The sequence below is a fragment of the Hemicordylus capensis genome, chromosome 6 (assembly GCF_027244095.1).
Source record: "Hemicordylus capensis ecotype Gifberg chromosome 6, rHemCap1.1.pri, whole genome shotgun sequence".
Taxonomy (NCBI): domain Eukaryota; kingdom Metazoa; phylum Chordata; class Lepidosauria; order Squamata; family Cordylidae; genus Hemicordylus; species Hemicordylus capensis.
The window spans coordinates 36,896,183-36,918,861 of NC_069662.1; the positions used below are offsets into that span (position 1 = coordinate 36,896,183).

Below are 22,679 nucleotides of genomic sequence, written 5' to 3' on the forward strand. Positions count from 1 at the left end.
CACTGAGCTATACTCCTACTTGTAAAAAGGGTGTGCCTTTTCCAACTTGGAAGCAACACATGCTAAAATTTAAGCAGTTCTTAAACTGAATGGGAGTGAGACACTGCTCCCTGCCATGCCTGTGAAAGAGCTTATTTTGGGTGGGTATCTATGCTTTTTCCCACATGAGAATACACTTTTCTCTGCAGAGACAGGAAATGTGATTCTTAATACATTGAGAAATGGAACTTCCTAAACTTAAGAGGAAGTGCCTGGATTGAATCTGGCACCTCTTGATCTGCAGATAAATGCTCTACCACTGAGCTATGCTCCCATCACTAAATTGTCTCTCTGTTTTTCATCTTGGCCATTGTATCTACACACTAGTTTCCTGATGCATATTACTGCAAACTACTTATGTGCATTTTTAGGGTGGATTTTCTATTGCAATTAAGTTACCTCTTGTAGGGTTGCCATATTCTGGCTCTCCAAATCCAGGGTGCCTAATTTGCATATTATGTAAATTGGCGCAAATAATTTTTGAGCAGAATAGTGACTGCATGTTTTGCTTCATAACTCCGCTTCTACAAGCTTTTTTTTTTTTTTTTTTTAATCCAGGCTAATCTGGGTGGGCTAAGCAATCTGGGCGAGATGCTTAAAATCCAGGTGAAACCCAAAATTCCAGGGGGCATGGCAACTCTACCTCTTTGTGGTGAGTAGCACCGGAGTGCTAACAAGTGTTTCACTTATTCTGTTTTCAGTAGCCCACAGCATCCCAATGTCCTGGAAACAAGTAACAACAGACCCTTAAACCCATTGAATCAGTTACTCTACACATCTGCTTAAACTCAGCCACTAAAGGTGCACTCAGATGAAGTCTGTCTGTACATCGGGAAAATGAATAGACTCAGAATTTAATAAGTCTAATCTAGTGGAAAGGAGTTCTATAGCAGCAGGTAAGCTAGTAAGGGCCAAACTAGACATAACAACCTGATCTCTTTAAATATCTGAATATGTATAACTTGCAGGGTAAGGTCTGAAAAATAAATTCAGGGGAACATCTTACATGGAAGGTAAAGCGAGGGGCATGGGAGGGCCCAATTCTCTTCACATGTGTGCCTCTTTTGCTCATTAAATTGGATTCCCATCTTTCTGCTTTATTTATAGCTACGGCAGCTACATTTAAAAAGATGGGTCTGTGGTTTTTAATTGTAATTCGGCTCCAGAAATGCCTTTGTCTAAACAAGTGGATAGATGGTCAAAAGGGCATTACTTTTGAACTCTATGTGGGGTTCTCAGATTGCTTCTAAAACACAATAAATCATTCTGTTTTTTGCTATCATCAATTTATTATTTTAAAAGATTGTGTTATTTGGTTACAGTACAGATACATTTATTTTCAAATGTCCAACAGAAAGAAGAGGGCAGAATAACAATATGTACAGTAGTAGTAATAATAATAATAATATAATACAAACTTTGCTAGCTGCCCCCCTAGCAAATTGTTCTCAGGGAGGCTCACAATACAGCATTAAAACATCAAGTAAAAAAACACATAACACATGAAATCACAACACACAAAAAACAACAAAATACATTACATAATAATTTAAAAACCTTTTTAAAAAAAATTCAGTTTTAAAGAACAAATTTTTAAAGGCCTGGGTGAACAAAAAGTGTTATTTATGTACAGTAGTATTTACATGGAATAAATACAGTTATGTAAACATTGTGTTTCCTTCCTGTTTATTTTGTCTGGCATTTCCAGTCATGTTTCTCTGTCCGCTGATGAGATGGTATCCTGGAGGGAAAGGGGAAGAGAAAAAGGGGAAGAGAAACTTATTTATTGGACTGACCTATTGTTATCATTTTTAATGTCACATAGGATTCTTCAGCAAGCAAAAAAAAAGAGGACAGAATGTATGACATACCCTTATAATAAAATTAGACCATGGATCCATGTAGCCTAGAATTGCCTACTCTTGACTATCAGTGGTTCATGAAGGTTTGAGCACAGGATTCTTTGCATGCAATGTCTGGACTCTACCACTGATCTAGGGTCCTTCTGCAGGCCTACAGACCTAAGCAGCCACTAAACTGTTTATGGCTTAGCTCCAAAAGGATGAGCCATGGCTCAAAATAAGCCCTGCTCTGGTGTGCATTACTCCCTGGTTGGTGAGGCACACCTAGGTACCATGTTCCATAAAGCCTTGCTTGGGGACTTTTGCTGAGGATAAGGCATGTTTATGGTATGTTCCTGCCCATTCCTCCCACTCCCGCCACAATCTACTCCAGTACTCACTTGTTAGGGGGCGTCCTTCTGCATATTAGCCCTTCTAGGCAGGGGCACACCTGGTTTATGCTGAATGCAATCCCTCCTTGTGGGATGTAGCATCCTTCATCTAAATGCAGTCGTCGTTTGCAAACCATCTCCCCATGGACACGGGCACAGCAAGCATCTGAAGTGCAGTCCTTATCTTCATGGCAGCGGGCACCTAAAAGGGGCAGATGTAGAGGTATGATTCAGAACTCACATGAATTTTCTTTAGCGTCACTTTGAAATCCAGCATTTATTTTAAAAAAATTGACATGTATGTATTTGAGCCAGGATGTTTCCCACCAAATTAATTTCAGCTGAAAATAGAAGCACTAAAATATTGCAGATAAAAGAAGAAAGAAAGAGAACACACCACGCACACATATATTTTGCAAATTCAGAATGGAAGAATTGTGGTGAAATACTAGAGTGCACTCAGATGTCTGATGAATCTCCCTACAGGAAATGCGTCATCCTCAGCCTGAAATCAAAGAGAGTACTGCCAAACAGCCTGTATCTCCATGCCTTACCTTCCTGCCCACTAGGCACAATCGGGTGACACTTGCCAAACATGCAGTTTAGACCCCTGGCACAGTGGGCATCCTGACGGCAGAACTCGCCTTCTTGTCTGAAGATTGCACAGCTTCCAAAGTGGTGGTCACAGAAGAACCCACGGGGGCAATGTAGTTCCTGGCTGCACACCTGCAGAGAAAAAGTAGGGGAAAGAGAGAGATGAGACTGAACGATCTAACTTTGAGCATGCCTACATCTACATTGTCCTTGTAAACATGCAGGGCTCCACTCCAGACCTAGAAAACCCCATGGGACTATTCTGTGAAATTACTGGGGTTTGCTAACAAAGCATTTGCAACATTCTAACACAGGGCTGCACAACATCAGCTGTTGGATTTCAGCTGCCATCGTCCCTGACTATTTGCCACTGTGGCTGGGGATGATGGGGATTGAAGTCTAACAACAGCTGGAGGGAAACGTTGTGCAGCCCTGCTCTAACAAAATCTACAGTACCAGTGTTCCCGGTAACAGGGATTCCCAGATGTTGTTGACTACAATTCCCAGCAATACCAGCCGCAGCCTTTGGCTGAAGATTCTGGGAGTTCTAGTCAACACCATTTGGGAATCCCCTGTTACAGGGAACACGACATCTGGCAATCCCAACCACAATGGCCTTGGGCTGAGGATTCTGGGAGTTATAGTCAACATCTGGGAACCCCTGTTTCAGGGAACACAGTACTTCCGGAGCAAATCCTGATAGTCAGATCAGTTCAACTGTTTATCTTAGAATCATAGAGTTGGTGGGACTCTTGTGTGCCATCTGCTCGACACGGGAAATCTGGAGCTAAAGCATACCCAACAAATGACTATCCTGCCTCTGCTTAAATTTGTATGGAAGATGGGTCTCTCAGTCAATACATTCAACACCCACAAAGTAAATGCCACCCATCCTGACTCTCTGGTGAGCCACACTCAGCCCTAAGGCATTATTAATCACACACTTCCTCCAAAGAGTTAAAGGAATAGTTGCTCCTTTGTTATCTACTACTATGAAAACTATGAATATTTACATGCTGCTTTTCAACAACAGTTCTTAAAGTGGTTTACACAGAAAAAATAAATAAGCTGGCTCCCTGGCCCCAAATGCTCTACCATCTACACATATAAACACAAGTGAAGGGACGCTTTGCTGGGGTTGGATAAGGACAGTTGCTCTCCCCCTGCTAAATATAAGAGAATCGCCACTTTAAAATGTGACTCTTTGCTTAGCAGGAGTCCTCACAACAACACTGGGGTTCTCCTCACAATTATCAAAAGGGTCCTTATAACTAAAAGTCCTCATAATAATCACAGGATTATGGTGAGGTTATCCACACAATAATCCTGTGAGGTAGGCAGGATGTCTTGTGAGCTTTGTGGCTGAATGAGGGATTTGAATGTTCCAAACCTAGACTAGATGGGTCTTGGGCCTGATCCACTAGGGCTGTTCTTATGTACACTTACCCCTACAAGAGAGCTGGTCTTGTGGTAGCAAGCAAGACTTGTCCCCTTAGCTAAGCAGGGTCTACCCTGGTTGCATATGAATGGGAGACTAGAAGTGTGAGCACTGTAAGATATGCCCCTCAGGGGATGGAGCTGCTCCGGAAAGAGCAAAAGGTTTCAAGTTCCTTCCCTGGTTTCTCCAAGATAGGGCTGAGAGAGATTCCTGCCTGTAACCTTGGAGAAGCTGCTGCCAGTCTGTGAAGACAATACTGAGCTAGATAGATCAATGGTCTGACTCAGTGTATAGCAGCTTCCTATGTTCCTAGGTAAAACGGGTACAACTGGGGTTTAAGGCTGAAACATTCAGCACATATTCAGAGGCAGTCTCTTCTTCAGCAGTAGCTTGCAAGTGTCAGGCTGAACCTTTTAGGGACCAAACCCTTATGAGCCTTGGCTAGGACAGACAGATAGACAACTTCTCTCTTACCCACCCACCCAGTGCACTAGGGTTGTCACTGCTTGCTCTGACTGAAGCTATTCCTTGAACCCACCCACCCACCCCCACAAAAACAGATGGAAGCAGGCAGTGAAGATATTCCTTGCTTAGCCTACTTCACAGAGTTATCATGAGGATAAAGGAGCAACTATGTCTGCTTCCTTTAACTCTTTGAAGTGTGGGACAAAAATGTGGCTGATAATTTAGTCTAGTGCCAAGCCTGCAAACGTATGCCTGCAAAGACACACACACACACACACACACACACACACACACAGGGTTGCATGCAATGCATGCTGTTCACTTACCGTGGGTTCCAGGCTATGCGATGGCCGTGAGTATGCCACCTCAGTGGCACTGTCGTTAGGCAAAGAGTACAGCCATCCCCAGATGGAGCTGTGCACAGAGGGCAAGGAGCAGAGAAGGACGGTGAGAAGGTACAGCAGGCTGCACATCATGATGAACTAGCTGAAGGAGTTTGCAAAGGAGACATCCCCACTCGAACAAGCCTCGAAGATTATATAGCAAAGGCCGCTCTCAGCTCCTGCTGATAAAGCTGTTTGCCAATCTAATGGGGAGGAGAAGGCAATCAGGATTTAGAAGCTTAGCATAATGACTAGGACCCCCTGCTCACCCAGGAGTGCAAACGAAGCCCCAGAAGTCTGACTCTGGAAGCCATGCCTTCTGGCTCCATGTCCTAAACTGCACTGGCAACATTACATATGGGGCAAGGGGGCAGTGTGTGGCGTGGAGCGAATTAACAGAGTTTGTTCATTCCACTCACAATCTCATTATAACCAGAATTCAGTGTCATCTCACGGCACATTGTTTGCCCATCTCTTTAGTTTTAAGATGCCTAAGCAGTCTTTCTCCCATAGATAATGCCCAGGGCAGTTTAGCAGGATGACGTCCAGATAAAAACAGTCAAGCGAGTGATTTGGTTTGGTGGGAAGCTTAGGAAAGGAAAAACTTCTTACAACCCACAATGAACCTGTGGAAACCAATGTTGTAATGTAGAGCAATGACCACTCACTTAGATAGTTAAAAAGAAAAAAAAGAAAAGAAGGCAGCATAATTTTGTGGAGGTAAGCTTCAGTAGCTAGAAATGGCATGTGCATTTTGACAGGCTGGATACCTGCAACAACCTACCAGATGCTGGCAGCGGGGGACCAGGGAATTGCCACCTCCGTTATGTCCTCTCCGTGAGCTTCCTGGGGGGAATCTGTCACTGTCTGAGACAAAATACTGGGCTGGACAGATCTTTGGGTGATCCAGCCTGGCAGTTCTTATGACCTTAACATGTTACCTTCCTTCTTGGTGTTTTGATTCTAATATAGTCTTCAAAGTACATAAGAACATGCCCTACTGGATCAGGACCAAGGCCTATCTAGTACAGCATCCTGTCTCACACAGTAGCCCACCAGATGCCTCTGGGGAACCCATAGGCAAGAGGTGAGGGCATGCCCTCTCTCCTGCTGTGGCTCCCCTGCAAGTGGTATTGAGAGGCATCATGCCACTGAGGCTGGAAGTGGTCCACAGCCACTAGACTAGTAGCCATTGATAGGCCTGTCCTCCATGAATTTGGCTAAGCCCCTTTTAAAGCCATCCAAGCTGGTGGACATCAGCACATCCCAAGGCAGAGAATTCCATAGATTAATTATGTGCTATGTAAAAAAGTACTTCCTCTTGTTGGTCCTAAACTTCCCGGCCTTCAGTTTCATGGGATGGTTCTAGTGTTGCGAGAGGGGGAGAAAATTTTCTCTTTGTCCACTTTCTCTACTCCATGCATAATTGTATACACCTCTGTCGTGTCTCCCCATAGTCACCTCTTTTCCAAAGTAAAGAGCCCCAGATGCTGTAGCCCAGTGTTTCTCAACCACTGATCTGTGGACTGGTGCCGGTCCGCAAGGCGTTGGGTACTGGTCCGTGAGGCATCACTAATAACCCCCCCCCCCAAAAAAAACAATTTTGGGCCAGCGGGAGCTCTCTGGAGCTCATTTCCAGGTAGCCCTCGCTGCTGGATAACGTTCATTTCTCTTCCTCGAAATGAACATTATCCAGCAGTGAGGGCTGCCTGGAAATGAGCTCCAGAGAGCTGCCTGAAATTGTTTTTGCGGGGTTACCTGGGGGTGGGGGTGGGGTGAGGGGGTGACCCACTTACTAACTGCTGGTCCAGGAAACTGTGCATGAATAATGTACTGGTCCATGACTCCAAAAACGTTGAGAAACACTGCTGTAGCCTAGCCTCATGGGGCTCCAGGCCCTGATCTTCTTTGGTTGCCCTCAAGTATTGAATGGGCAGTGTGAGAATCTTGCATACAGCCAGTATCCCTGCCTGTCGCCATCCCTCAGTTGGCAAAACCCAAAATAGAAGACACAACTCCAGGTGAGACGTTGCCAAGGCAAAGTAGCCCAAAGCACTGCTGATTTTTAATCCATCCACCTATCTCAGCCTTTAAAAAGGAAATAAAAGTTGTACATATATTTCTCAGTCAAACCATTGGTCCATCAAAATCAGTATTGTCTACTCTCACTGGCAGTGACTCTCCAGGGTCCTTTTCTGCTAACTGAGCAAAGAGGCATCTTTTAAAAGTGGTGATTATTTTCATATAGCAGGGGGAGAGCAACTGGCCCTAGCCATCCCCAGGACAGCATCCTTCCACTGGCTGTTGCTGGTGTCTATTTTATGTTTCTTTTGTAGATCATGAGCCCTTACGGGACAGGGAGACATTTTTATTTGTTTCTTTGTTTATATCGATGTAAATCGATTTGGGAACTTTCGTTGAAAAGCGGTATATAAATATTTGTCATATCCATATGCATACCCCTATCTGCAGGTATCAGGAACAGAGACTGGGGTTTTCCTTTTTGCAGGCAAAGTGTGTTCTTTACCACTGAGCGATAGCTTCTCTATGTTAGATAGGGATATGCAGTCCATGGTCCAGCGGTTCGGCCCGGGGGTTCATGGGTTCATGACTGAACCGAAACACACACACCCCCGTTCCGTCCAGACCAGAACCGGACCGCAAATGCAAATATAGTTGACTCATCTGCTTTGGATAAGTTTAATAAAAAAGAGATCTTTGGGGGTTTTTTTTGCTTTATCTAGGTCTTAAATCTTGTCTGGAGTAGGGGAGTATGTGTATATCATCACCGCCATTATATCCTCTTATTCATCTGCTTTGGTAATCTGGAATAATGGGCATGCATTTCATTTCTATTTGTGGCATGCTAAAAAATGCTAGCCATAGTCAGAATTCTGTGCCAAACCTCTAGGGTTACTTAGCCAAGCCAACTACACATTCAGGCATGGCCTTATTTCCATCAGCTGGGGGATATGTCATGTTGTGCCGCTTCGTTTGTGCATGTGTATGTGGAACTAATTTTAGACAGTTTAGACTAATTGTCTACTCTGGATGTGTTGCAGGGAATGGAGGAAGATTCTATGAACCTGTAAAACTGTGCCGCTCGTTCTGTGGAGCAACACATTGACTTCCTCCCATGCTGCTACTATAGCATTAACCTTCATCCAGCATCAGGATCCTGAGTGAGAGCTGTATGTAGCAAGGGGAGGGGTCTGGCTAGGGAGATACAACCTGCTGGCTCAAGTTTCCTACTTCTTAGTCCCATCTAAGCAATGGACTGCTCTGGATTGCAAGCAACATTTGACCCAGTCCATTTCGCTCACAAGGGAAACAGAAATAGGTAGCGTTTTATAGTGTTGGGTACTGCTTGAACGTTTTCTCTCTTTCAAAACCCCTGCTAAGTTGGCAAAGAGGCACCTTTTAACATGGTGATTCTCTTTATTTAGCAGGGGGAGAGTAACTGGCCCTATCCACCCCCAGCACAGCATCCCTCCAGTGACTGTTGCTGGTGTCTATCTTATGTTTCTTTTTAGAGTGTGAGCCCTTTGGGGACAGAGATCCATCTTACTGATTTATTATTTCTGTGTAGACCGCCCTGAGCCATTTTTGGAAGGGCGGTATAGAAATCGAATGAATGAATGAATGAATGAATGAATGCAAAAATAAATAATAAAACTGTGATTTTCAAGCTGAGTTCCAGAGGAAACCTGGAGTTCCTTGGAAATGTATCAGGAGTTCTTCATTGAGGGTGGCTTCACACGGTCATCGGGAAGTCCAGTTCCCAGGGAGCTTCTGGTGGGCGTGTCATCCAACTTCCACAAAGTCCAGTTCCTGAGCCTTACGCCTGACATTTGCCCAACATTCTCCACCTATTTTTAACCTACATTTGAAGGAAGCAGACTTTGGCGAGTTCAGATGACACACCTGCCGGGAGAGTGCACACGTCAGGAACCGGACTTCCTGACGTCCGTATGAAGCTATGCCTAGATGACTAGAAAGGGCAGAAAAGCTTCCCTGAAATACAATTTGCCTATCTGTACAGATTTCCCTTGAAGTGTGCATTATTTGCAAGGGGATTTGATTTGTGTTCTATGCCATATTCACAGCTCAGTGAGGCCTAACAGGCCTACCCAGTGCGCTGAATTAACTGATGATACACCACAGAAAGCACCATAATCTGTGACATAAAGGGGTTTTGTGTCAGGTTACTAAATGCCAAAAGTGTTCCTTGTTTGAGGAAAGTTGTAATACCCCTCTTTTAAAACATTACATCGGTATGTAAGGCACATATCCTTTCATGTGTTTACAAAAAGTGTAAGAACTTTGAAAATGATGGCAACATTGATCCAGGCTGAGTGTGCTTTTTGTTATGGACACTATCCAATAGTTGCCTGCAACAGTCATATCAAAAGGTACACATCTTCGTTGCAGTGATGTGTGTGTTTTGAAGCACAATGAACACTTGCAAGTGCAAAACAGATTTAAGCAGAGACCAGAAGGGTCTCTGGAAATGAATGTGTATACTGCTGAGGGGGTGACCATTCTACAATTGTGGGTCTCTGAAATGTGATTGTCTTTAAGCACCAGATACTTTTTTTGAATCATCAGATATAGCCACAATTGATAAGGGGAATAAACACATTCTAAGAAGCAAGTTCGATTTCTTTCAAATAACTCCATAGGGAGCTTGGCTGCAAAGTTCCAGGATCCTGGGGTAGGGCAGGGGGTTTCTCTTCCTCCTTTTGCGGTGGTATGTGTGTGTGGTGGGAGGGTTCTGGCTTTTAAATAAACATATAATTTTGGGTAACATCCCTGTTAAACATATCTGGGCTCCTCTCCTGAAAGGCAGGGGAAAAGTTCCGCAGTAGTTAGAATTCATCTTTGTATTGATGGTATTGGTAAAAGAGTACAGCTGGTATAGTGTAGTGCTTACAAAGAGACATCAGGATGAACATATTCTTTTAAGAAGGTTGGGTCTGACCTGTTTAGTTTTGCCATTATGGTCAAGAAATGCAAAACAAAAATATCTGGTGATATGTTCTTTGCTCAGTGTGTAGGAGTAAGTCTTGAGTTATACATCAGGCAAAATGTAACCTTTGTCTAATTTAAAGATGCCAACCATGCTACCATCCTCTGCTTCCTCATATGATTTTGTCCTTGCTACCCCTTATGCCTGGAACTGCAACCCAGAATACGAATGTGATGCCAGCTCTCCTACTTCCTTTAAATCCTTCCCAAGAACCCACTTTTTCTGTTAAGACCTTGGCAGAACCCTTTCGTTCCCACCCCCTACCCCACTGTACACAGGAATATAGGGAGCTAGCCGAGTCGGGCCATCTAGCACAGTACTGTCTACACACCGCCTGGCAGCAAATGATCTCCAAGGTTCAGGCAGGGGTCTTTTCCAGGCCTACCTGGAGGTGCCAGGAAGTTTTTTGCACCCAGCTTTCAGTTCGCTTCTCCTCTGGAATGGAGGTGTGCGTTCACATATTGGCTACGTACATTTACCCCAAAGTCCCTGTGAGCTATCAGGGAGCACTTCACACACAATACCAATTTTTCATTGCAAGTTAGAGTGTAGCCCAATTTATACCTGAGGTTAAAAAAAAATCCACTTTTTGTCCCGTTTTTGTTGAGCAACTTTGAATTTGCAATAAAGCCTCACAGTAAACCCGCATTAAAGCCTGCTTTCTGGGAAAGCTCCAGGGGTTGAACCTGGAACTTTCTGCATGCAGAGCAGTTTCTCTACCACTGAGTTATTACAACCCCATCCCCATAACTAAGCCAAAGTATGTGTAACTGAACAAATCTATTTCTTCCTGTTAACCCCTGCCTCCATTTCCCCCCTCTTCCTCCCTTGGGTGTTTATTTTAGATTGCAGGCTCTTTGGGGGCAGGGACCTGTCCTCTTATAGTCTAACTCTTATAGTCTAACTTATACTTTGTATCATGCTAGTTAATTACAAGAAACAATTAATTAATTAATTAATTAATTGTTCCTTTTAATTAACTAGCATGTTACAAAGTATAAGAGGAGTTAATGCTAGTTAATTACAAGAAACAATTGTAATTGTTTCTGACAATTTTTAAAAAATTTATTTTAAAACCCATCTTTTTACTCAGGCTTTTTCAGCTTCTTGATAATGTAAAGGTTTTTAATTCTGTGATTGATCTTTAAATTGTTAGTTTTAATTGTTTGTATGTGTTTTATATGTGTTTTTAACTGTTTTATCATTGTGAACCGCCCAGAGACAAGAGTTTGGGGAGGTATAAATGTAATTATTATTATTATTATTATTATTATTATTATTATTAATAATAGTTTCTTTTAATTAACTAGCATGTTACAAAGTATAAGAGGACAGGTCCCTGCCCCCAATCAATCAATAAATTAATTAATTAGCATCATCACAACTCATGTTATTTGCTGAGTTAGACTTTTGTTTTATGGCCTTTCCCTGCCAAAGTGAATGTTTACCTATTCAGATCTCTCTCCACTCTCACACACCTTATTATCCCCCTGCACATCTCCTCTCAGTGATGGTTTTAGCTCCTTCCTTAATGGGGTTGCAAATGACATCCTGATGACTTTAGCACCTTTCCCCCTAGACAGATTGGCGCAGCTGTTTAGGGAATTACCAGATCTTTGGGCAAACAAGTAGACATAGTGGCTTCCTGTTGTTTTTGGTAGCTCTGATTAGATTCATGTCTTCAGCAGTACAATTTTTAACATAGGCACACAACATGGACATTTGACTCTCAAACACTTTAAGAATCAGACAGCCAGAGAGAAGCTCAGGGTGTGCTTGCAATCATTAACAGGCTGCCATTTCTTTGCTACCGGAAGTAGAATTTGAAGTGGCTTATTACACTTTCTGTGAGGTACCAAACTGAAGACAATTCTGAATTTAAGATGATCCCCTTAAAAGGTAGAGGTTAAATACAGGTTATACCTGCATTTATTCAAAAGGAACAGGAATCTGAATTTAAGATGATTTCCCAATTTCTAATATCAAAAAACTTGGGGAAAAACTGGTCTTGGATTCAGATAAATACAATAGTTTGGTATTAAATCAGTTAAACTGTACCAGTTGATGAGGAAGTAGAAGATCTGTTTATATAAACACACACACCCCCCGTATAAAAAGCGTTCAAGATGATGACATACATATCTAGAAAAATGGGCACCACATAAATGAATAAACAATATAGCATTAGAGATTAGCATGCCATTAGCATTAGAGATTAGCATGCTAATATTTGCCAGACTTGAGGAATACAAGCAGCATAGAAGGAACTGACAGATTAAGGCAGCAAGGAGAAAATCTTGAGGAATACAAGGAGCATAGAAGGAATTGGAAGATTAAGGCAGCAAGGAGAAAATCTAACTCAGCAGATAGCATAAGCTGTTGTTTGTGTGCGTTCATGCATTCATGCATATGGCACTGTCAACATGTGTGGTATTTGACAAAGTGTAAATGGACAGATTCCTGCCCCGAGGAGGTTACAGTCTAAATCTCAACACCAGGGAGATAACAGAGGAAGAAGGAGGAAATGGAAGCAGGAGTAAACAAGGGGAAAATACACATTTGTTTCACTTATATATAGTTAATTACAGTAGGGCCAAGGCACTTTTTGATGCTTCTAATAGGAACTATTTTGTCTGCAAAGACCAAAATAGTGGTTGGAGTTTACTTCTCATTTGACTACATTAAGCTTGTTTCACATACAACCCCCCTGCTGACTGGGCAAAGAGCACTTTCAAAGTGATGCTCTCATATTTAGCAAGGGAGAGGAATCTATATATATATTTCTCTTAGGCATACCCATCGCTAATCCCATGTGTGGCAGCTCTTGCAAGAATTCGTGAGCAGCTGCCAGATAGTGACGGGGACAGTCAGGAGGGAAGAAAATGGTGATGGTGGCGGCAGTGGCCAGGCCAGGGACCCGGTGGGGGGAAAGACAGTGGCGAACAGTGGTAGCGGATGGCTGGCCGGCCGGTGGGTGGGTGGGCAGGCAGAAAAAATGGCAGGGGCAGACAGGCAGAAGAAGGTGCCGGGCAGGAAGAAAACAATGAGGGCAGCAGGTGGGTGGGTGGGGAGGGAAGTGGTGGCGGCCAGCAGGCAGTGGCGGGTGCAGGGGGAACGGCACAGGGGGGAACGGCTGCAGGGGCAGCAGCGGCGGGAAGCGGCAGCGAACTAGAGGCACAGATGCTCTGCACCCAGCCCAGCTAGTTGTCTGTATTCATCCCAGGATAGCATCTTTCCCATTGGTTGCTTGCTGGTCTCTCTTTTGTGTTTCTTTTTAGATTGTGAATCACTCAGAGTCCGAGAACCACCTTCTAATTCCTTTTGCTGTGTAAACCATTTTGTGAGCTTTTTGTTAAAATGGACTCCTTAAAATTAATTAATTAATTAAATGTAGGTCTATAAACACTAAGGCACCATACAATACACCAGTTCACATACTGCAACTACTGATGTATATTTTCAAGGGTTGCTAATATACTGCATTATGTATTTTTGCTACATCTTCAACCAAAACAACCACAACAACACACCCAAAATCCACCTCTCTTGGCTTGTAACTTGGAATCAGTGAATACAGCCTACAATGAGCAGAGGCTCCAGCAATTTAGAATTAAACGAATGAAGGGCAGCCTTAGGCAATGCCCCTCGTTAAATAAAGTGAGCTCCTGTTTTTCCTGTGAAATATTGGAGGGTGCTGAAACTATTGCTTCCTTTCCCAGCCAGGGTCAGATGTAATCAATTGTCAACTCTTGATGGCAGTCTAGAGCAGCATTTTGGAAGAAGCAGCTGACATCGAGACTAACACGGCACTAGTGCAGGCAGTTCCACTAATTGGGAGCTTGTGTTCTAGACTAATATTGCACTGTGGAATGCCTCCTGCTGTGCCACATCTTCTTCAGTCCATCTAAGTTGCAGGGAAGGATACATTACAAAGGGAGAAGAGAGCTGGTCTTGTGGTAGCAAGCATGACTTGTCTCCTTAGCTAAGCAGGGTCTGCCCTGGTTGCATTTGAATGGGAGGCTACATATGTGAGCACTGTAAGAATAGCAGAAGGCTCCAAGTTCCCTCCCTGGCATCTCCAAGATAGGGCTGGGAGAGACTCCTGCCTGCAACCTTGGAGAAGCCGCTGCCAGTCTGAGTAGACAATACTGAGCTAGATGGACCAAGGGTCAGACTCAGTATATGGCAGCTTCATATGTTCCTACGGTTTCACAAAGCTCCTTGCTGCTCATGCAGACCTAACATGCAAGAGGTTGAGCTACTTGGTGGCATCTGCTCTCGGCTAACCGCCTTGTACGTCTGCATCTTTGTTTGTTGCACTAATGCAATGTTAGTCTGTAGGCCAGCCCGCATGCCTTCATAGCAGTGCAAGAAGAAGTTCCCTTGCCCTTGAAGAATATTTGGAAACTGCAGCTAGTGCAAAATGAGGTAGTTAGGAGTTTTATTGGAAATTGTCATGCCTGTTGGGAACATATTATGCCCATCCTGAAAGAGCTACATTGGCTGCCAATTTATTTCCGGGTCCAATGCAAGGTGCTAGTTTTCCCCTTTAAAGCCCTTAGTGGTTTGGACCTATGAAGGCTATCCCAAGGGTTTCTACTCACCGGAGATGATCATTGGATGGGACTCTGCTCCATGTGCGAACAATGAGGGAGGCTGGGCTGTCACGCATGTGGGACAGGGCCTTCTCAGTCATTACCCCAGGGTTTGGAAGGCTCTCCCAGCTCACATATGCTCTTCTGCTTCCATGACAGCTCTTAGAAATCACAGAAAAATAATAATTTTGTACCCAGGCTTTTAGATTAGCGTTATGTTCTGTGCTGCTCCTCCGGATATTGTTTGTTTTAACATCTATAGATTTCTACTATTAGATAGATTTGTACTATTTTCAATATTGGAATTCAATATTCGTATTGTTGTTTGTATTGTTTGCTCACCTGGTTGTTTCGATGGAATGATCCATGGATTTTGCGTTCCTTTCCAAGCTCAGAACAGAATGCACAATTCATTTTGTGCACACCCCTAATACTTATTTATTAAAAAATTAGGTCATCCTATGCAAGTTTACTTGGAAATATGTCCCACAATGTACCCAGTGGGGCTTACTTCCAAGTAAGCATGCCTAAGATTGCAGCCTGAAAGCAAAAGGAATGTAGGGAGAGGAGAGGACCAGTGTTTCTTCTGTTTTCCCCCCCCATGTGTGTGCAGAATGACTTATGCTCTGGGCGACAGTATCAAGGCAGTGTGTGTGTGCACATGCATTCGGAGTGGGGCCTTCCTGATTCAATCTAAGCGGGCTCTAAAATTAACTGAGCGGACATTTAAAAATGTGTGAGCATGCGCACGCCTTAGAGGGAACACTGGAGAGGACTTGGCATTTGTTTGGGGTTGGTATACACTCAGGTGTCCCACTGAGGGAGGGCAGGGCTTATTTTCTGGCCACAAATCTTAGTTAAAGTTGTGCGTTTCTTGATGGGAAGAAGAGATCCAAAGGTAGTTCATAATTCCCTCCATTAATATTTGTAATAATTAATTTTAATGTAATAATGTGCTGAAAATTGACCCCCACCCCCAAGTCATGGTTGGTTCTGGCCCACTGGGGCATTTGAGTTGTGCATCCCTGCCTCAGACGGTGCCTGATCTCAGTGACTGTTACTCGAAGCCTTAAAAACAGTCTATTTTAAAGAGACCGAGACTATGTACACTCCGTTTTTTAAATGACTTTCTTCGGCTTTCTATCACCCATGAACAAGATCAATCGGTCTACGCCCCCCCAAAAGGGGGGGGGGGTGTCTCCAGCCGCTTTTAGCGTGTGTCATCTGTGAACACGTGCTTTACTATCGTCAACATCCTCTTTGGAAAAGGGAGTGGGTTGCCTCCCTGTTGCCTGTTCTTACTCTCTTTAACCATTATTTAAGCTTAACACTTAAGTCTGACTGACTATCTGTCGCTGCTAGGAGTTCTTTTGTTTACTGTATGAATTGGCTCCAACTAGTTTTTCCTGCAAAAAGATCCTCCGCCCATCGAAACTCTTTGTCTTTGTAACTAGTCTTGGAAACATCCTCAATTACGCAATGTTGGGAGTGTATCGTCACGGCTTTATAGCACTTATTACCAACCTCACAAACCAGCAGAGGGGGTATAGCTCAGTGGTAGAGCATTTGACTGCAGATCAAGAGGTCCCTGGTTCAAATCCGGGTGCCCCCTCAAAAAACTTTTTTCTTACCTCAAATATTCAGTATGTATTTTATCTTATATTAATTTTTCAGTATGTCTTTTATCTCACCGCAGCATGTTGGATCAAGAGTTTTGCCACACCGCTGCGGACGAAGCATTTTTATCTCGAACAGTGTTGGAGGAGGACCCGGAAGACCTGCATACAAATCCCCATTCAGCCATGAAGCACACTGGGTGATTCTGGGCCAGTCATGTATCTCTCATCCTAAGCTACCTCACAGGGTTGTTGTGAGGCTAAACATAACCATATATAAGGCTCTGGGCTCCTTAGTGGAAGAGCAGGATATAAATGTAACAGATAGATAGATAGAACAAGATTTGTTACACAGGTTGTGGTCATTATCACACGTGGTGATAATAACCACAATCACAGGATTTTACCCCAATTGGGACGAATGCAATCTAGTACCAGGATGGGGAATATTATCTTTTAGGCTTGGCTGGTCTTGCCACTCAGCTCTTGTTAAAAAGCATAACGTATGGTGTTTTTGTTTTGTGCAAAGTGGTTTCAATGAACAGGCGGCAGCTTTAATTTTCACCTGATAAATGAGTTCATTTATCGGATTTAAGGCCTGCCACATCCCAAAGTCTCATAGCAAGCAACAATAACTTAAAAAGCAAACATAAAATTGTGTTCGTTAAAAATGCAATTAAGATGCAATTTAAACAAGTAGAAATTTAATAGTACCGGTTAGAGACTGGCTTCAAAACACCCCCGCCCCGAAATGCAAAGACTCACTGTAATACACACTGAAGACTTTAAGGGTGCATTCTCTCAGGCTGCCAGAGGGGGCGAGCATGACCTCCAGAAAGGATAAACAAGAACCTTCAGGAACCTTGAGAAAAATGAATGAACTGCAAACTCTGAGCCAAACTACACTTATTGTATCTCATTGTATCTCCTGATTTTTTTTAAAAAATATTGTTATTATTTAAATGCAGCCATGGGAAGCCGACAGTTTCCTAGGATAGTAGCCAGCTGGGGGAGAGGGTGTATAATCCTTCCCCACTTTCTAAATCACACATATCCGTACCCCAAAGTCAGTGGTGACGCAAGATAGGAAAAAGCATATGGGGAGCAGCAAAGTTGATTTCTGAGGGTGGGGGTGAGCTTTGTTCCATATTTCATTTTTCTGAAAGAAAAATCCATTTCAGATTAGTGTATTTCACCTTAGTCTTCCCATTTTAAATGCAAATGGAGTTTCCCATGCTGCTCTGTTATAAATATTGATAGATGATAATAAATAAAAATACTCTGAGGATGGGAAAATTGCTTTTCCTTCAAGTGAGTACAGGGGGGCAGTGCTGGTGGGGGGGAGGTGGGGGACAAGCTACTTGTCTGGGGGTCACACTTGCCTCTAGATCTGTGTATGCTCAAAGCTGCTGTTAGCACCATGGGCAGGGGCAGAATAGAGGAGAGTGTATTTTTCCTCCCTCTGGACTAACGTCAGGGTTGAGGGACAACTCGGATCACAAAAACAGCACTGGGGGAGGGTTACAGACCCTCTGAGCACCACTGTTCGCAACAAACTCAGAATGCTTGCAACTGCTGCTTAGTTTGCTTTTCTTAAAGTCACGAGATCCATTGATGATTTCCTGAGTCCTCCAGTGTTTGTCCCACTGTTCTTAATGTAAGTCAGAAGGACGGATAAAGAGTAAAATCAAGCCTCTGTGGAGATAACATTAGGCAGGCATTAGAAAATAATTTCGATCAGACTGGATACTGGAGCCCAAGTTAAATGCATACCGGCACAGATGTATGCTAGCAGAGTTGGACATAGAAACCATTGGACTGCCAATCTTACATAAGAACATAAGAAAGTCCTGCTGGATCAGACCGAGGCCTTGCAGCAGCCCACCAGATGCCTCTGGGAAGCCCACAAACAGGAGATGAAGGTATACCCACTGGCCTGCCATTGCTTCCTTGCAGCTGGAATTTGGAGGCATCTTGCCTCTGAAACTGGAGGTAGCATATAGCCATCATGACTAGGACAAGGAGACTTGTCCTCCATTAATTGTCAGATCTCCTTTTAAAGTCAACTAAGCTAGGGCCATCGCTACATCTTGTGGCAGTGAGTTCCATAGAACCAAATTCCAATAATTCCCTCTTGAAAGGATACTGAGGAGGGACACCTATTAAACATGACTGGACTTTGAAGAGTGAATAAAGTCATATATCTTATTTATTTTTGCATTTATATCCCACTCTTCCTCCGAAGAGCCCAGAGCTGTGTACATGGTTATGTTTATCCTCACAACAACCCTGTGATGTAGATTAGGCTGAGAGATAAAGTAAGTGGCTGGCCCAGAGACACCCAGTGTGCTTCGTAGATGAATGGGGATTTGAACTCAGGTGTCTCTGGTCCTAGTCACTACAATACAAATGCACCCTAAATAATTGTATAATGGAAACTCTAGCATAACCAGTGCTAAGATTTGGGGCATGTTAGCTACTAAGCATGATAAAAATGGTGATTCTGTTGTCCACCAAGCTGAGCTCACAAAGCAAAAAGTGAAAGAATGGCTATGCAGATGGATTTATAGGTCTAGAGTGCAAAACAATTTATACTAGGCCAGTGCCAAGTCAGGCTGAAACTGAAATCAGACAAAACCCAGAGCCTAGAAAGGATATTTTATTGCTCTTGAAGATGGAAACTGAAAGAGAGTTTAAGCTTGTGGAACAAACAGGAATAGTGATGAAAGCAAATGAACCCACAGCATGAGTAATATGAATCATTTTCATGGCCACAGAAAAACCAAACTGTCATGCGTTTCCTTACCTTCAAGAAACTTATATCAGGCAATCATGCAAAAATACCACAAACCTCATCACTAGGTGAGAGCAATGTACATGCTGTCCAAAGCAAAGTTATTTAGCATACTGCACGCAAAAATAAGACAAAAATAAGGCAGCTAAAGCTAGATGATGAGAGCAACAAACAGGTATCTTCAGCTTTCAATCAGCGATGGTTAGATGAACCCCTGGGCTGACATTACAGCTGAACCCATCAAAGGGCAGCTGTGCTAGTCTGAAAGAGAGAAGATATGGAGAAGATAACATCCTATTGAACTGGCTTAGGCCAGTGGGGGGCTATGCAGTCTTTCATGTTGCACAGAACTCTTTGTCAGGCAGAAACCAGGAGTAAAAATCCAATCCTGGAGGACTATGTGTAACTTTTTGAGCAACTGAAGATATCTGGATAGAAGACAAAGCTGATTTGTAGAGACACTACGAAGGCAGCCCTCAGAGACAGATGGGTGGAATTAATAGATGGAAAATCAATGTCCTCATCACACTTGATTCTCATTAAGTTGAAAGATGGTCCAGTGGTATTAACTTCTATATATTTAATTCTCTAAGTAAGGCATATCTGCGGCTAATCCCATGAGTGGCAGCTCTCGCGAGAGTTCGGAAAGCTGCCGGATAGGCTAGCCACGGGACGGGTGGGAGGGGGGAAATGGTGGCAGCGGCAGCGGCCAGCTGGCTGGTGGGGTGTGTGTGGACATGGTGCCAAGAAAACAGTGGCAGCAATGGGCAGAAGGAGGCGGCAGGGACAGATGGGGACGGGGGAAGAAGGAGGCGGCAATGGGCAGATGAGGGAAGAAGGAGGCAGCAGTGGCAGGGGGAAGAAGGAGGCGGCAATGAGTGGGTAGGGGAAGAAGGAGGCGGCAACGGGCAGACAACAAAATGGCGACAGCCAGCGGGGCCGCAGCGACAGGCGACAAACTAGAGGTGCAATTGCTCTGCACCCAGCCCAGCTAGTTTTTAATTACATCATCACACTGCAGAAAACTCAGACAAAATGGTGATGCTATTTGGTGGCTAGCACTTCACCAGGGTATTTAGGGGGTATTTCTTCAGCAGGGCAACAGCATACGGGAGTCAGAGTGGGTAACTCCCAACTTGTACTTCTGCAAATGGAAGAAGTTTCATTCTCACAAGACAGGACAGCTGATTTTTGTCGAACCTCCCTTTCCCCTGCTGCCCTCTGTGACTCCCTAAAATCTGCTCCAGAAGGCCCTCCAACCTCAAGGACATCTGGGGGGCTCAGGGGTCTGCAGTGCAAAGAGGGGACCAATACAAATCGCCTTTCCTCTCTTGCACAAATTGAACTTTGAGATTTGGCATTATATCTGAACTCACAATTCATGGTTTGGGACATTTCTCCATCATCAGAGGCTGCTGTTTTGGAGAGCATCTGGGGATTCTCAGGGAAACGGGGGGAAGCAAGAAACTTCACAAGCAAGGCCAGCTCCACATTTCAGGGGCCTCTTACAGGGGCGGCTCTTTAATGAGGCAAGGTGAGGCAATTGCCTTCGGTGACAGACTGGTGGGACGGCAGCAGGGCAGTAAGATGCCTCTTCACTGTCACCATTGGAGCAGCTCCTTGGGACCCATCTCAAGCTTTGAAAGGAGTGTCTTTCCACACCCGCTCTTTGCAAAACTTTCCAGAAGCTCAAGGAAAGAAGAGGAGGCTACTTGCAACCTACCCTCCTCCCTGCCACCCATGCATTTTCAAAGCTTGCGAGGGTTGGTTCTGAAAGGAGCAGGGCCGGACCAAGGATTTCTGGTGCCCCAGGCGAAACCTGGCTTTGGTGCCCCCACTCCCTTCATCCACGTGGGCGGGTGCCTCCTATCACCCAAGCGGGTAGGCAATGCCCATCACCTGCCCTACCACCCACTTCCTCTCCTTGCCATTCTGCCTCTGCCTGCTGCTCCTGCTGCTACTGGGCAGTCAGACTGCCATAGCACATTATAATGACATTGCCACATGACACCGCAATGTCGTTATAATGCGCCGCGGCAGGCCAGATCCACAGCAGGAGCAGCAGAGACAGACAGCAAGGAGAGCAAGTGGGCAGGTGACCAGCCTGCTCACTCACCCACTTGCCCACTTTCTTGGATGATGGGTGGTGGTGGTGCTTGCATGGATGAAGGGGGCAGGACCCTCCACCCCTGCTGAATGCTCTCCTTGTCCTCCTTGCTGCTGCGGATGTCAGCGGTGGGGCAGCAGGCAAGAGCCTGTGCCCCTGTGGACTATACTTTCGGCTCACGGGGCAGCACATGACCCAGGCCATTGGTGCCCTCCCCACTCTAGGCAACTGCCCTGGAAGGCCCTCACCAGGGGCATGAGGCAAGGCAGCATTTTGTGCCTTGCCTCAGCCATTGCAATCCCCTGGGCTGCCCTGGGCCCTCAGCCAACTGCCCTCCGTGGGTTCCTTCTTATTTGGGTGTGCTCCAAGAGAGCCACCCCACCACCACACCATCACCACATGGAGGCTCTGGGCACAGAGAGGGTCTCAGGGATCTGCAGTGGGCCCTTCAGCTGCAGCTCATGATGCCAATCTCCAGTGACATCCCTGCTCACAATCATGGTGTTCTTATCCATCTGGAATACAAATAATAGTTTGGAGTCTCAGCAATGGTTAGCTGAAACCCTGGTCCGGTATTACAGCGGAACCTATCAAAGGGCTGCTGTGCTAGTCTAAAGAAGAGAAGATGTGCAGTAGATAACATCCTATTGAACTAGCTTAGGCCAGTGAGGGACAGTGCAATCTTTCACGTTGCACAGAACTCTTTGTCAGGCAGAAACCAGGCGGAAAAAACTAATCCTGGCAGACTATGTGTAGCTTTTTGAGCAACTGAAGATATCTGGGTAGAAAACAAAGCTGATTTATAGTGACACTGCAAAGGCAGCCCCCAGAGACAGGTGGGTGGAGTTAATAGATGGAAAACCAATGTCCTCGTCACACTTGATTCTCATTAAGCTGAAAGATGGTCCAGTGGTATTATTTTTTAATTAAATCATCACACTGCAGAAAACTCAGACAAAACCTGCCTCCAGTCTTTTGGCAGGAAAAGATGTGAAGAGCAGCGGACAGGAACGGATGTGGAACGAAAGACCAGCTATCGGCGCTTCAGCCTCAAGTCCAGGTAGATTAGGACTATGCCAGGGCTGGAATTAAATTCCGATAGGCTGCCATCAAATTTTTAAGAGGCCAGGCAGCCTGACACTTGGGACTTTCTGGTTCTGGTCAACATAGGAGGAGTGACTATAGGTTTATTATCATGATGAGAATATGCCTCTTTTTATTGCAGTGATTCACAGGTAGGACAATTCTCTTTAAGAATATATAAGCCACTGTGTTGATTCAGATGTAATGCCAAACTAGGGGTTATGCTAACTGGAGTTTAGACTCCAAACTATGACTTGTGAGAAGGCTGGCCTTGAGCCTCTAGCTGAGCAATTAATTTCATTT

At 44.5% G+C, this 22,679-nt stretch overlaps 1 protein-coding gene and 1 non-coding gene across 3 annotated transcripts; one reads left to right on the plus strand and one right to left on the minus strand.

Annotated features, from left to right (window-relative positions):
* Positions 1 to 1,314: 1,314 nt before the first annotated feature.
* Positions 1,315 to 16,559, minus strand: LOC128331927 (dickkopf-related protein 3-like). 2 transcript variants are annotated; one of them, XM_053265986.1, is made up of 6 exons: positions 16,468 to 16,559; positions 14,786 to 14,937; positions 5,096 to 5,355; positions 2,827 to 2,998; positions 2,282 to 2,474; positions 1,315 to 1,780 (listed from the first exon to the last, which is right to left on the minus strand). In XM_053265986.1, the coding sequence occupies exons 3-6, from the start codon at positions 5,243 to 5,245 to the stop codon at positions 1,726 to 1,728; spliced, it is 570 nt and encodes a 189-aa protein (XP_053121961.1). In that variant the 5' UTR covers positions 5,246 to 5,355; positions 14,786 to 14,937; positions 16,468 to 16,559; the 3' UTR covers positions 1,315 to 1,725. The 2 variants fall into 2 exon arrangements, with proteins under 2 accessions (XP_053121961.1, XP_053121960.1); XM_053265985.1 differs by having other exon boundaries at positions 16,408 to 16,476.
* Positions 16,317 to 16,388, plus strand: TRNAC-GCA (transfer RNA cysteine (anticodon GCA)). Its single transcript has one exon. It is a non-coding gene; the product is annotated as a tRNA-Cys (tRNA).
* Positions 16,560 to 22,679: the final 6,120 nt, after the last annotated feature.